This window comes from Pongo pygmaeus, chromosome 16 (genome assembly GCF_028885625.2).
Source record: "Pongo pygmaeus isolate AG05252 chromosome 16, NHGRI_mPonPyg2-v2.0_pri, whole genome shotgun sequence".
In the NCBI taxonomy this organism is placed as follows: Eukaryota; Metazoa; Chordata; class Mammalia; order Primates; family Hominidae; genus Pongo; species Pongo pygmaeus.
The window spans coordinates 56,758,257-56,772,870 of NC_072389.2; the positions used below are offsets into that span (position 1 = coordinate 56,758,257).

General features: G+C 36.0%; 1 protein-coding gene across 6 annotated transcripts in view; it reads right to left on the minus strand.

Moving 5' to 3' along the window:
- The window catches only part of DMXL2 (Dmx like 2), a 175,591-nt gene that overhangs the window by 78,403 nt on the left and 82,574 nt on the right, over positions 1–14,614 (minus strand). For all 6 annotated transcript variants that reach the window (XM_054451712.2, XM_054451710.2, XM_054451711.2 and 3 more), the window contains exons 12-13: positions 13,432–14,128; positions 12,923–13,044 (exon numbers count right to left, since the gene is read on the minus strand). In XM_054451712.2, coding sequence (XP_054307687.1) covers positions 12,923–13,044; positions 13,432–14,128 — 819 coding nt within the window. The remainder of the gene's footprint in view (positions 1–12,922; positions 13,045–13,431; positions 14,129–14,614) is intronic.

Genomic DNA, 14,614 nt, shown 5'->3' on the forward strand with positions numbered 1-14,614 from the left:
TCCAGATCTTGTCCAAGACCATCAAGGCAGTACCTCGAAGAGTCTGCAAGAACCACAGCATTAATGGGCTTGGGGTCCCCCCAAAGCAGATACAGCTTAGATCACAAAACCCAAGTCCTTTTAAATATCTGGAAAGCCTTCCCAAGGACAGATACAAGTAAACTCAGACTGTGAAGACTACAACAAATACCTAACTCCTCAATGTCCATGCACCAAAGAACATCTACAAGTATCAAGACAATTCAGGAAAACATGACCTCACCAAATAAACCAAATAAGGTACCAGAGACCAATCCTGGAGAAACAGAGATATGTGACCTCCAGACAGAGAATTCAAAATAGCTGTTTTGAGGAAACTCAAAGAAATTTAAGATAGCACAGACAACAAATTCAGAATTCTATCAGATAAATTTAACAAAGAAATTTAAATAATTAAAAACAATCAAGCAGAAATTCTGGAGCTAAACAATGCAACTAGCATATGGAAAAATGCATCAGAGTCTTTTAATAGCAGAATTGATGAAGCAGAAGAAATAATTTGTGAGTTTGAAAACACACAGAGGAGACAAAAGAAAAATGAATAAAAAACAATGAAGCACATCTACAGGATCCAGAAAATAACCTCAAAAGGGCAAATCTAAGAGTCATTGACGTTAAAGAGGAGGTAAAGAAAGAGGTAGGGGTGGAAAGTTTATTCAAAGGGATAGTAACAGGGAAATTCCCAAGACTACAGAAAGACATCAATATCCGAGTACAAGAAGGCTACAGAACGCCAAGCAGACTTACTCAAAGAAGACTACCTCGAGGCATTTAATAATCAAACTCCCAAAAGTCAAGGATAAAGAAAGGATCCCAACAGCAGCAAGAGAAAAGAAACAAATAACATACAATGGAGCTCCAATACGTCTGGCGGCAGAATTTCAGTGGAAACCTTACAGGCCAGGAGAAAGGCATGACATATTTGAAGTGCTGAAAAGAAAAAAAAAAAATTTACCCTAGAAGAGTGTATCTAGTAAAAATATCCTTCAAACATGAAGGAGAAATAAAAACTTTTTCAGACAGACAAAAACTGACGGATTTCATCAACACCAGACCTGTCATACAAGAAATGTTACAGGAGTTCTTAAATCAGAAAAAAGAAGACATTAATGAGCAATAAGAAGTCATCTGGGCCAGGCGTGGTGGCTCACGCCTGTAATCCTAGCACTTTGGGAGGCCGAGGAGGGCAGATTGCCTGAGTTCAGGAGTTCAAGAACAGCCTAGGCAACACGGTGAAACCACGTCTCTACTAAAATACAAAAAATTAGCTGGGCGTGGCAGTGTGCGCCTGTAGTCCCAGCTACTCGGGAGGCTGAGGCAGGATAATTGCTTGCACCCAGGAGGCAGAAGCTGCAGTGAGCCAAGATCGTGCCACTACACTCCACTCTGGGTGACAGAGCGAGATTCCGCCTCCAAAAAAAATTAAAAAAATAAAAAGAAGTCATCTGAAGGTACAAAACTCACTGGTAATAGTAAGTACACAGAAAAACACAGAATATTATTACACTGTAACTGTGGTGTGTAAACTGATCTTAAGTAGAAAGACTAAATGATGAATCAATCAAAAATAATAATTACAACTTTTCAAGATACAGATGGTACAAAAAGATATAAATAGTAACAACAAAAAGTTGTAGCAGGACAAAGTTAAGGAGTAGAGCCTTTATTAGTTTTCTTTTTGCTTGTTTATTTATGCAAACAGTGTTAAGTCATAATTAGCTTAAAATAATGAGTTGTAAGATAATATTTGCAAGCTTCATGGTAACCTCAAATTAGAAAATATACAGTGAATACACCAAAAATAAAAAGCAAAAAACTGGATCATACCACCAGCAAAAATCAACTTCACTAAAAGAAAGACAGGAAGGAAATAAAGAAGGAAGACCACAAAACAACCAGAAACAAATAACAAAATGGCAGGAGTAAGTCCTTAGTTACTAATTACTTGGACTAAATGGACTAAATTCTCCAATCAAAAGACATATAGTGGCTGAAAGGGTAAACAAAATTCAATAAATCTGTGGCCTGCAAAAAACACACTTCACACATAAAGACACACATAGGCTGAAAATAAAGGGGTGGGAAAAGATATTCCATGCCAATGGAAACCAAAAAAGAGCAGGAATAGCTATACTTATATCAGACAGATATACTGATATCAGTATCATTATATGTCTGATACTATGTATCAGACAAAATAGTTTTCAAGACAAAAACTGTAAGAAGAGACAAAGAAGGTCACTATATAATGCTGAAGGGGTCAATTCAGCAAGAGGATATAACAATTTTAAATGTATATGCACCCAACACTGGAGCACCCAGATATATCAAGCAAATATCAGAGTTACAGAAAGAGATAGACCCCAATACAATCATAGCTGGAGACTTCGACATCACTCAGAATTGGACATATCTTCTAGACAGAAAATCAACAAAGAAACATCAGACTTAATCTGTACTATCAAAAAGAGGGACCCAATAGATATTTACAGAACATTTCATCCAACAGCTACAGAATATACATTCTTTTCCTCAGCACATGGATCATTCTCAAGGACAGACCATACGTTAGGTCACAAAACAAGTCTTAAAACATTTTAAAAAATGAAATAATATCAAGCATCTTCTCTGACCACATTAGAATAAAACTAGAAATCAATAACAAGGAATTTTTTGAAACTATACGAACATATGGAAATTAAACAATATGCTCCTGAATGACAAGTGAGTCAATGAAGAAATTAAAAAGAAAATTGAAAAATTTCTTGAAACAAATGATAATGAAAACGTGACATACCAAAATCTATGGGATACTGCAAAAGCAGTACTAAAAGAGGGAAGTTTATAGCTGTAAGTACCTACATCAAAAAACAAGGAAGACTTCAAATAAACAACCTAACAATGAATCTTAAAGAACTAGAAAAGCAAGAGCATACCAAACCCGAAACTGGTAAAGGAAAAGAAATAATAAGGATCAGAGCATAAATAAATGAAATTGAAACAAAGAAAACCATACAAAGATTAATAAAACAAAAAGTTAATTTTTTGAAAAGATAAAACAAAATTGACAAACTTTTTCCCAGACTAAGAAAAAGAAAGAGAAGACCCAAATAAATAAAATCAGAGATGAAAAAAGGGATACTACAACTGATGCCAAAGAAATTGAAAGGATCAACAGTGGCTACTATGATCAACTATATGCCAATAAACTGGAAAAATCTACAAGAAATGGACAAATTCTTAGACACATACAACCTATCAAGACTAAACCACAAAAGAAGTCCAAAACCTGAATAGGATCAGTAAAACAAGTAACAAGATCAAAGCCATAATAAACAGTCTTTAAGTAAAGAAAAGCCCAGGACCCAAAGGTTTTGCTGCTGAATGCTACCAAACATATAAAAAAGAATGAATACCAATCCCACTAAAATTATTCTGAAAAATACAGAAGGAAGGAATACTCTCAAACTCATTCTATGAGGCCAGTATTACCTTGATACCAAAACCAAACAAAGACACATCAAAAAAAGAACACTACAGGTCAATAACTCTGATGAATATTGATGCAAAAATTCTAAACAAAACACTACCAAGTAAATTCAACAATATGATTAAAATTATTAAAAGATCATTTATCATAACAGGGACACAAGGATGGTTCAACATATACAAATCAATCATGTGATACATTTCATCAACAGAATGAAGGACAACAGAATGAAGGACAAAAATTTTTTAGCATCAATTAATGCTAAAAAAGCATGATAAAATTCAGCACCCCTTCATGATGAAAACTCTAAAAAAACTGGGTGTAGAAGGAACATACCTCAACATAATAAAAGCCATACACCACAGACCCACAGCTAGTATCATGTTGAATGGGGAAAAACTGAAAGCCTTTCCTCTAAGGTCTAGAACACAACAAGGATGCTCACTTTCACCACCATTATTTGACATAGTACTGAAAGTGCCAGCTCGGGCAATCAGACAAAAGAAAGATATAAAAGGCATCCAAATTGGAAAGGAAGAAGTCAAATTATCCTTGTTAGCAGACAGCATGATCTTACATTTGGAAACACCTAAAGACTCCACCAAAAACCATTAGAATTGATAAATTCAGTAAAGTTCCAGGATATCAATCAACATACAAATATCAGTAGCATTTCTATAGGCCAACAGCAAAAAATCTGAAAAAGAAATTTTGAAAAAGTAATCTCAGCTGGGCACAGTGGCTCACCCCTGTAATCCCAGCACTTTGGGAGGCTGAGGCGAGCAGATCACGAGGTCAGGAGATTGAGACCATCCTGGCTAACACAATGAAACCCCGTCTCTACTAAAAAAAAAAAAAAAAAAAAAAAAATTAGCCGGACATGGTGGCACATGCCTGTAGTCCCAGCTACTCTGGAGGCTGAGGCAGGAGAATCACTTGAACCTGGGAGGCAGCGGTTGCAGTAAGCTGAGATCACACCACTGCACTCCAGCCTGGGCGACAGAGACTCTGTCTCAAAAACAAACAAACAAAAAGTAATCTCATTTACAATAGCCATACATAAAATTAAGAACCTAGGAATTCACCAAAGAAGTGAAAGATCTCTATAATGAAAACTGTAAAACACTGATGAAAGAAATTGAAGAGGACAAAAAAAATGGAAAGATATTCCATGCTCATGGATTGAAAGAACTGATATTGTTAAAATGTCCATACTACCCCAAGCAATCTACAGATTCAATGCAATCCCTATCAAAACACCACTGACATTCTTTATAGAAATTTTTAAAGATTTAAAATTCATATGGAACCACAAAAGACCCAGAATAGCCACAGCTATCCTAAGCAAAAAGAACAAAACTGGAAAAATCATATTATCTGGCTTCAAATAATACTGCAGAGTTACAGTAATCAAAAGAGCATGGTACTGGCACAAAAACACACGCAGTGAACAATGGAACAGAAAAGAGAACCCAGACACAAATCCACACACCTACAGTGAACTCATTTTTGACAAAGGTGAAAAGAATATACAATGGAGAAAAGACAGTCTCTTCAACAAATGGTGCCAGGAAAACTGGATATCCATATGCAGAAGAATAAAACCAGACCCCTATAATTAACCACATACAAAAATCAAATCAAAATGGATTAAAGATTTAAATCTAAGATCTCAAACTATGAAACTACTACAAGATAACACTGGGGAACCTTTCCAGGACATTGGTCTCGGCAAACATTTCCTGAGTAATATATGACAAGGACAGGAAACCAAAGCAAAAATGCACAAATGGGATCACATCAAGTTAAAAAGCATAGGATACAATCAACAAAGTGAAGAGACAACCCACAGAATGACAGAAAATATCTTCAAACTACTCATCTGAAACGGGATTAATAACCAGAATATATAGAAGCTCAAACAACTCTACAGGAAAATTCTAATAATCTGATCAAAAAATGGGCAAAACATTTGAATAGATATTTCTTAAAAAAAGACATACAAATGGCAAACAGACATATGAAAAGGTGCTCAATATCACAGATCATCAGAGAAATGCAAATCAAAACTACAATAAGATATCATCTCACCCCAGTTAAAATGGCTTATATCCAAAAGACAGGCAATAACAAATGTTGGCATAGATGTGGAGAAAAGGGAACCCTCATATGCTATTGGTGGGAATGTAAATTAGTACAACCACGATACAGAACAGTATGGAGGTTGCTCACAAAGCTAAAATAGACCTACCATACAATCCAGCAATTCCTCTGCTGGGCACACACCCAAAAGAACGAAAATTGGTATACTGAAGAGGTATCTGCACTCCCATGTTTGCTGCAGCTCTGTTCAAAACAACCAAGATTTGGAAGCAACCTAAGTATCCATCAACAGATGAATGGATAAAGAAAAAAAAATGTGGTACTTATATACGACAGAGTACTACTTGGCCATGAAAAAGAATGAGATTCCGTCATTTTGCAGCAACAAGGATGGAACTGGAGGTCGTTATTTTAAGTGAAATAAGCCAGGCACAGAAATACAAACGTTGCATGTCCTCACTTATTTGTGGGAGCTAAAAATCAAAACAATTGGACCCATGGAGATAGAGTAGAAGGATGATTACCAGAGGCTGGGAGGGGTAGTAAGGGATTGGCAGGGAGGTAGGGATGGTTAATGTTTACAAAAAAATAGTTAGAATTAATAAGAGCTAGTATTTGAGAGCACAACAGGGTGACTATAGTCAATAATTTAATTGCTCATTTTAAAATAACTAGAAGAGTATAATTAGAGATCATTAGCAACACAAAGGATAAATGTATGAGGTGATAGATACCCCATTTTCCATTATTTGATTATTAAGAATTGCACGCCTATATCAAAACATTTCATGTACCCCACAAATATATACATCTACTATGTACCCACAAAAATTAAAAAAAAAAATTTTAAAGCGGCAACATTACATGTAACGATCAAAGACTGAATGCTTTTCCTCCAAAAATGGGAAGAAGGCAAGAACATCCAATCTCACTTCTTATTCAACATGGAGTTGGAAGTTTTAGTCACCACAACAAAATAAGAAAAATAAAAGCCATACAGATTAGAAAGGAAGAGATAAAATTGTTCCTATTTATAATGAGATGATTATCTACAGGGAAAAGTCCAAGAAATCTACCAAAAACACTCCTACACCTAATATATGCATTCAGCAATGTTACAGGATACAAGATAAACATACAAAATTCAATTGTATTTATATATTCAATTGTATTTGTATATTCTGGCAATGACTACATGGACACCAACATTAAAAAGACAGCACCCTTTACAATCAGTAGAATAAATGAAATACTTATGTATAAACCTAACAAAACATTCATAGGACAGGCATGCTGAAGACCACAGGAGAGGGAGATTGGGGATACTATTGAAAGTTGTTTACTATATATATTTAGAGATGGGGGGTCTCACTATGTTGCCCAGGCTGGTCTTGAACTTATGGGGTCAAGCAATCTTCCCATCTCATTCCCAAAGTGCTGGGATTACAGGTGTGAGTCACCGTGCCTGGCTACATTAAATTTTGAGTACTATATTGTTATTTGAAGGTAGACTATGAGAGGTTAAAGATGCACATTATAAAACCTTGAGGAACCACCAAAAACAAAACACTGAGTATAATGGAGAACAAATAGAACCATAAGAAAATACAAAATCCCCCAAATCATGGAGAATGCCATCAATAGCAAAAAACTAAAAACAGGCAAAAATTCCCATTTTCAAAAAGGAAAAGAACTTCTGCAGGGCAGACCAAGGAGCTTAATGTCTATCTAGTACAATGTTTTGGTCACCAAGAGATGTCAAGGTGTGTATATTATACCTATCATATATTAAAACAAATCACCTCATATAACTTTGACTTTCTTCGTTGACTGCAGAAGTAGAAAGACTGTATTTTATTTCAGCAAAGTATATGACAAGCTGTCTCACAGAAATCCTTGAAACAAGCTGGTAAACATTCCAAAAAATGAAAATGGAGAATGATTTCAAATGTATACTGCTAGGCTCTTTCTTCAGACCTGCCTGTTTATCTTATTAATAACTGACTCAGATGATGTAGGTATAACACTCTTCAAACAGGCTGGTGACATAGCCATAAAGCAATAACAAATATATTAAATAACATAATCCAGATTCAAAAAGATACTGAGAGACTGGACTGTTTAGTTGTGCTTAGCAAGATGAAATGTAATAGGAAAAATAGGTCTACATTTGGACCCCAAATCCAAATGCACAAATACAGAATGGAGAAGACAAGGTTTAGCAGGGAGGGGGTAAGGCTTCGGGATATTGACAGTCAGCTCATGATGAATCAATTACATACAAAGAATATGGAGTGACTGTCAAAACATAAATGTATCTAATGAGAGAGGTCACAATATTGCTATGTTTTAGTCATCCTACAAGGCTCAGAGTACAGACAAACTGAAACCTGCTCAGAAGAGTAACCAGGGTCAAATGTAAAACAGTTAAACTTGATAGGCACAGGGGGAGCAGGTTTGGCCTGAGGTAGTAAGGTTCACAGGTTACAAGAAAGCTGTCTTTTAATATCTTGAGGTACTCTCATACGCAAGAAATATTAGATTTATTCTAAGTAGAACTAGCACTAACAAGTAGAATGTACACAAAACAAATAGCGTTTCAATATGATTGTGTGAGCTATTCAAGGATAGAATGAGCTGCATTTAGAGTTGAGTCTCCCTTATCGATGGCCAGATGACAAATTGGCAGGAATGAAGCACAGGGGAATAAAGCATCAGATGGCTGGTGAGACCAGGTGACCTTTAAAATATCTTCCAATTCTAGTTCTATGATTCTATTTTTCTAGACTTTCTCTATGCCAAACCTTAAGCTCCAATCCAAATGGTTTTCTCACTGTTTCTGGAACAAGTTTTACACATGTACTTTCCTGTATCTATACTTACTTCCAGGCAATTTTCTCACTCAGGCAAAGATAAAGAATTTATCTTTCTAAATCTTATCCACTCATCAAGAATGAACCCAAATATTGTCCTTAATAAAGAATTCTATGCCTACCTTAATCTGATCTCTCTCTCTCCTCTGAATAATGAAACACTTCTAGGGCCATCCTTTTGGCAATTAATTACATAACACCCTTAGACTCCTCTTCTTATATCTTAAACTGCCACTTAACTTTTTATTAATAAGCTCTCTCTTCAACTAAATTAAAAGCTCCTTAAAGGTAGGTCTGAAACTTATATTTTGTATTCCCTCTACATCTAGGAGAACATAGTAGATGCTCAAAAATAGTCATTGGTTTTCAATACTGGAAACATTTTTACTAGAATAGTTGTTTATATAGGTAAATGGAAAATCTACTGTTCAACTCTAGATACTAACATATATGACTTCCAGCTCAGACACAGAACTATCAGAATGAGATGCTGCCACCCACTGATAACAAATTCTAACCAGAGAATTTTTTTTTATTATACTTTAAGTTTTAGGGTACATGTGCACAATGTGCAGGTTAGTTACATATGTATACATGTGCCATGCTGGTGTGCTGCACCCATTAACTCCTCATTTAGCATTAGGTATATCTCCTAATGCTATTCCTCCCCCCTACCCCCACCCCACAACAGTCCCCGGTGTGTGATGTTCCCCTTCCTGTGTCCATGTGTCCTCATTGTTCAATTCCCACCTATGAGTGAGAATATGTGGTGTTTGGTTTTTTGTTCTTGCGACAGTTTACTGAGAATGATGATTTCCAATTTCATCCATGTCCCTACAAAGGACATGAACTCATCATTTTTTATGGCTGCATAGTATTCCATGGTGTATATGTGCCACATTTTCTTAATCCAGTCTATCATTGTTGGACATTTGGGTTGGTTCCAAGTCTTTGCTATTGTGAATAGTGCTGCAATAAACATACGCGTGCATCTCTCTTTATAGCAGCATGATTTATAGTCCTTTGGGTATATACCCAGTAACAGAATGGCTGGGTCAAATGGTATTTCTAGTTCTAGATCCCTGAGGAATCTCCACACTGACTTCCACAAGGGTTGAACTAGTTTACACTCCCACCAACAGTGTAAAAGTGTTCCTATTTCTCCACATCCTCTCCAGCACCTGTTGTTTCCTGACTTTTTAATGATTGCCATTCTAACTGGTGTTCGATGGTATCTCATTGTGGTTTTGATTTGCATTTCTCTGATGGCCAGTGATGATGAGCATTTTTTCATGTGTTTTTTGGCTCCATAAATGTCTTCTTTTGAGAAGTGTCTGTTCATGTCCTTCACCCACTTTTTGATGGGGTTGTTTTTTTCTTGTAAATTTGTTTGAGTTCATTGTAGATTCTGGATATTAGCCCTTCGTCAGATGAGTAGGTTGCGAAAATTTTCTCCCATTTTGTAGGTTGCTTGTTCACTCTGATGGTAGTTTCTTTTGCTGTGCAGAAGCTCTTTAGTTTAATTAGATCCCATTTGTCAATTTTGGCTTTTGTTGCCATTGCTTTTGGTGTTTTAGACATGAAGTCCTTGTCCATGCCTATGTCCTGAATGGTAATGCCCAGGTTTTCTTCTAGGGTTTTTATGGTTTTAGGTCTAAGTGGACCTAATAGACATCTACAGAACTCTCCACCCCAAATCAACAGAATATATATTTTTTTCAGCACCACACCACACCTATTCCAAAATTGACCACATAATTGGAAGTAAAGCTCTCCTCAGCAAATGTAAAAGATCAGAAATTATAACAAACTGTCTCTCAGACCACAGTGCAATCAAACTAGAACTCAGGATTAAGAAACTCACTCAAAACTGCTCAACTACATGGAAACTAACAACCTGCTCCTGAATGACTACTGGGTACATAACGAAATGAAGGCAGAAATAAAGATGTTCTTTGAAACCAATGAGAACAAAGACACAACATACCAGAATCTCTGGGACACATTCAAAGCAATGTGTAGAGGGAAATTTATAGCACTAAATGCCCACAAAAGAAAGCAGGAAAGATCCAAGATGGACACCCTAACATCACAATTAAAAGAACTAGAAAAGCAAGAGCAAACACATTCAAAAGCTATCAGAAGGCAAGAAATAACTAAAATCAGAGCAGAACTGAAGGAAATAGAGACACAAAAAACCCTTTAAAAAAGTAATGAATCCAGGAGCTGGTTTTTTGAAAGGATCAACAAAATTGATAGACTGCTAGCAAGACTAATAAAGAAGAAAAGAGAGAAGAATCAAACAGGTGCAATAAAAAATGATAAAGGGGATATCACCACCGATCCCACAGAAATACAAACTACCATCAGAGAATATTACAAACACCTCTACGCAAATAAACTAGAAAATCTAGAAGAAATGGATAAATTCCTCGACACATACACCCTCCCAAGTCTAAACCAGGAAGAAGTTGACTCTCTGAATAGACCAATAACAGGCTCTGAAATTGTGGCAATAATCAATAGCTTACCAACCAAAAAGAATCCAGGACAAGATGGATTCACAGCCGAATTCTACCAGAGGTACAAGGAGGAACTGGTACCATTCCTTCTGAAACTATTCCAATCAATAGAAAAAGAGGGAATCCTCCCTAACTCATTTTATGAGGCCAGCATCATCCTGATACCAAAGCCTGGCAGAGACACAACCAAAAAAGAGAATTTTAAACCAATATCCTTGATGAACATTGATGCAAAAATCCTCAATAAAATACTGACAAACCGAATCCAGAAGCACATCAAAAAGCTTATCCACCATGATCAAGTGGGCTTCATCCCTGGGATGCAAGGCTGGCTCAATATATGCAAATCAATAAATGTAATCCAGCATATAAACAGAACCAAAGACAAAAACCACATGATTATCTCAACAGATGAAGAAAAGGCCTTTGACAAAATTCAACAACCTTCATGCTAAAAACTCCCAATAAATTAGGTATTGACGGGACATATCTCAAAATAATAAGAGCTATCTATGACAAACCCACAGCCAATATCATACTGAATGGGCAAAAACTGGAAGCATTCCCTTTGAAAACTGGCACAAGACAGGGATGCCCTCTCTCACCACTCCTATTCAACACAGTGTTGGAAGTTCTGGCCAGGGCAATTAGGCAGGAGAAGGAAATAAAAGGTATTCAATTAGGAAAAGAGGAAGTCAAATTGTCCCTGTTTGCAGATGACATGATTGTATATCTAGAAAACCCCATAGTCTCAGCCCAAAATCTCCTTAAGCTGATAAGCAACTTCAGCAAAGTCTCAGGATACAAAATCAATGTACAAAAATCACAAGCATTCTTATACACCAATAACAGAGAAACAGAGAGCCAAATCATGAGTGAACTCCCATTCACAATTGCTTCAAAGAGAATAAAATATCTAGGAATCCAACTTACAAGGGACGTGAAGGACCTCTTCAAGGAGAACTACAAACCACTGCTCAATGAAATAAAAGAGGATACAAACAAATGGAAGAACATTCCATGCTCATGGGTAGGAAGAATCAATATCATGAAAATGGCCATACTGCCCAAGGTAATTTATAGATTCTATGCCATCCCCATCAAGCTACCAATGACTTTCTTCACAGAATTGGAAAAAACTACTTTAAAGTTCATATGGAACCAAAAAAGAGCCCGCATTGCCAAGTCAATCCTAAGCCAAAAGAACAAAGCTGGAAGCATCACGCTACCTGACTTCAAACTATACTACAAGGCTACAGTAACCAAAACAGCATGGTACTGGTACCAAAACAGAGATATAGATCAATGGAACAGAACAGAGCCCTCAGAAATAACGCCGCATATCTACAACTATCTGATCTTTGACAAACCTGAGAAAAACAAGCAATGGGGAAAGGATTCCCTATTTAATAAATGGTGCTGAGAAAACTGGCTAGCCATATGTAGAAAGCTGAAACTGGATCCCTTCCTTACACCTTATACAAAAATTAATTCAGAGAATTTTTTAAAATGGTGAATCAAGCTTGAAAAAGTTCCAATTTTCCAACCTAAACATATAGCTTCGTAAAGATGCCTTAAAACTTCTTTTGAGCAAAGTAAGATTAACAGAACCAAGCTAGAGAGTAAAATATGTTACAAACAAATAATATTTTAGAAAAAAATCCTTTTTATTTCTTTTTATGTAAAATGTATTAATGTGTGGTATGTACACTAAAATTTTCATTCATATACCTTGGAACACAACTTAGGAATAAATAAATGTGTCATATATATGTCATGTGCAGCCCAGAACATATGCTTACTCCCTAAACAGCAACAAATAAATACAGGTCCTAGACAAAGTCAAAAGAGAATTATCACCTTAGATAAATTAATAAAGATTATTAAATACTTACTGAAGATTCTGGGTCTGACAATTCATCCAATAATTTCCTTGCATCCACTACAGCCTGATAGAGTCTCAGATTTTTGCCATCAGAAGCAACAAAGCAAGCACTTGCAGAATTGCAATATGTGCCTGAGAAAGGAAAACAAGGCCTCTGGGTTCTAAACATGTAGTGTATTTTTCTTACTGGCTAAAGGATAAGAAACAAGTATTCACATTTTTTTTAGGCTTAACCATGGTCTAGAATCATAATTAAACAGGCACAATAAGTAGATACAAAATTATTAACAAAAAATTTAATTAAAAAATGGATTATAAGAGAAAAGGTTAAAAACTTCTAGAAGTTCTAAAAATCAGTCTCATGCCTGTATTCTGAATATTTATTAAAAATCATCTTAATAATGAAAACTGAATACTTATTAAAAATCATCTTAATGACAACAAATATAAGCCATTTTGTATATAACAAATAATAGTTTAAAAGCTTTTGTTAATTTCACAATTACAATGAACACTTACCTAGACAGTAACTGGGAATGAGAGTTGGAAGCCAAGCCACATTAGAGAACGCTGAGGTATGTAAAGAGTTAATTCGAGCCAATTCTGATACTCCTCCAGTGTATGACAAAGGTCCTATTGGGTCTACACGCCACAGAATAAGTTCACTGTAGATTGCATTTGGGTCATGAAATGTACGAGTTGCTGCATTTCTAAGAGGTTGTTTCGAGGAAACTTTTATATGTTTTACAGGGTCCATTAATCTAGTTAATTTATTGTCTGAGTCCCACTGACAATCTGATTCAGGAGTCAATAGAGCATTATGATGAGAGGATGTCAATAACAGTGGTAAAACTGAATGACATGCCAGGTCATTGAGGTGAAATCGATGACCGCAATATCTAAATTTGTGAGATACGGTTAGAACAGTGGTAAAGGCAGACTTATCAGCAAAAGTGACTGCCCACTGATTTAAAGAACCATCTATGTGTTTAGAGATCATCATTACTGTGGGAGCTAAGATGTTCATATGTGTACTGTGGGATCTAGAGTGTGGCTGTGATCTGTGAGGACTGCCTACAGACATCCCCTCCTGGTGTAACAGCGTGTGGTGAGAATCTTTTGTTACATTTATACAGGCATACATCATGATATTTTTACTAAGAGAGCTTGCATCACCAGAGGGAAATGCAACAGGAATCCGAGAAGAAAAAGAAACCTGAAAAACATAATTATATGATTCAGTGCAAATAGTTTACCTCCTCTCAAAAAAAAGACTTCTATTCTCAAAATACCAAATCTCAGCTTCTTATCAAAAAATGTCATTTTCAACCTCTTTATGGTCCAATCCCTTTGTTCTATTTAGGTAATATAATATCTCTATTCATGGCCTAAGAGAAGGCTGAAGAAAAAAGGTTCAAGTGCTTTGCTTGTACAACAAAATGACCACAGCCAGAGATCTAAATAGCAATAAAGTTGAGAGAGATGACAAAGGCAGCTTCGTTTAGCTCATCAAATTGGCCACAAGGAGGAGCTCATCCTGATTCACATTTTCAGGGTAGTTTCTTAATCTTATTCAAAATATTATTAATTCCCCCAAAAATCAACACATATATTTAAATATTCAGTACTGCATTTCAAGGCCAAATTCATTATCTTCTAACTAATCAAGTTTGCTATGCTTATGGTCACTGATCCCTTCTGA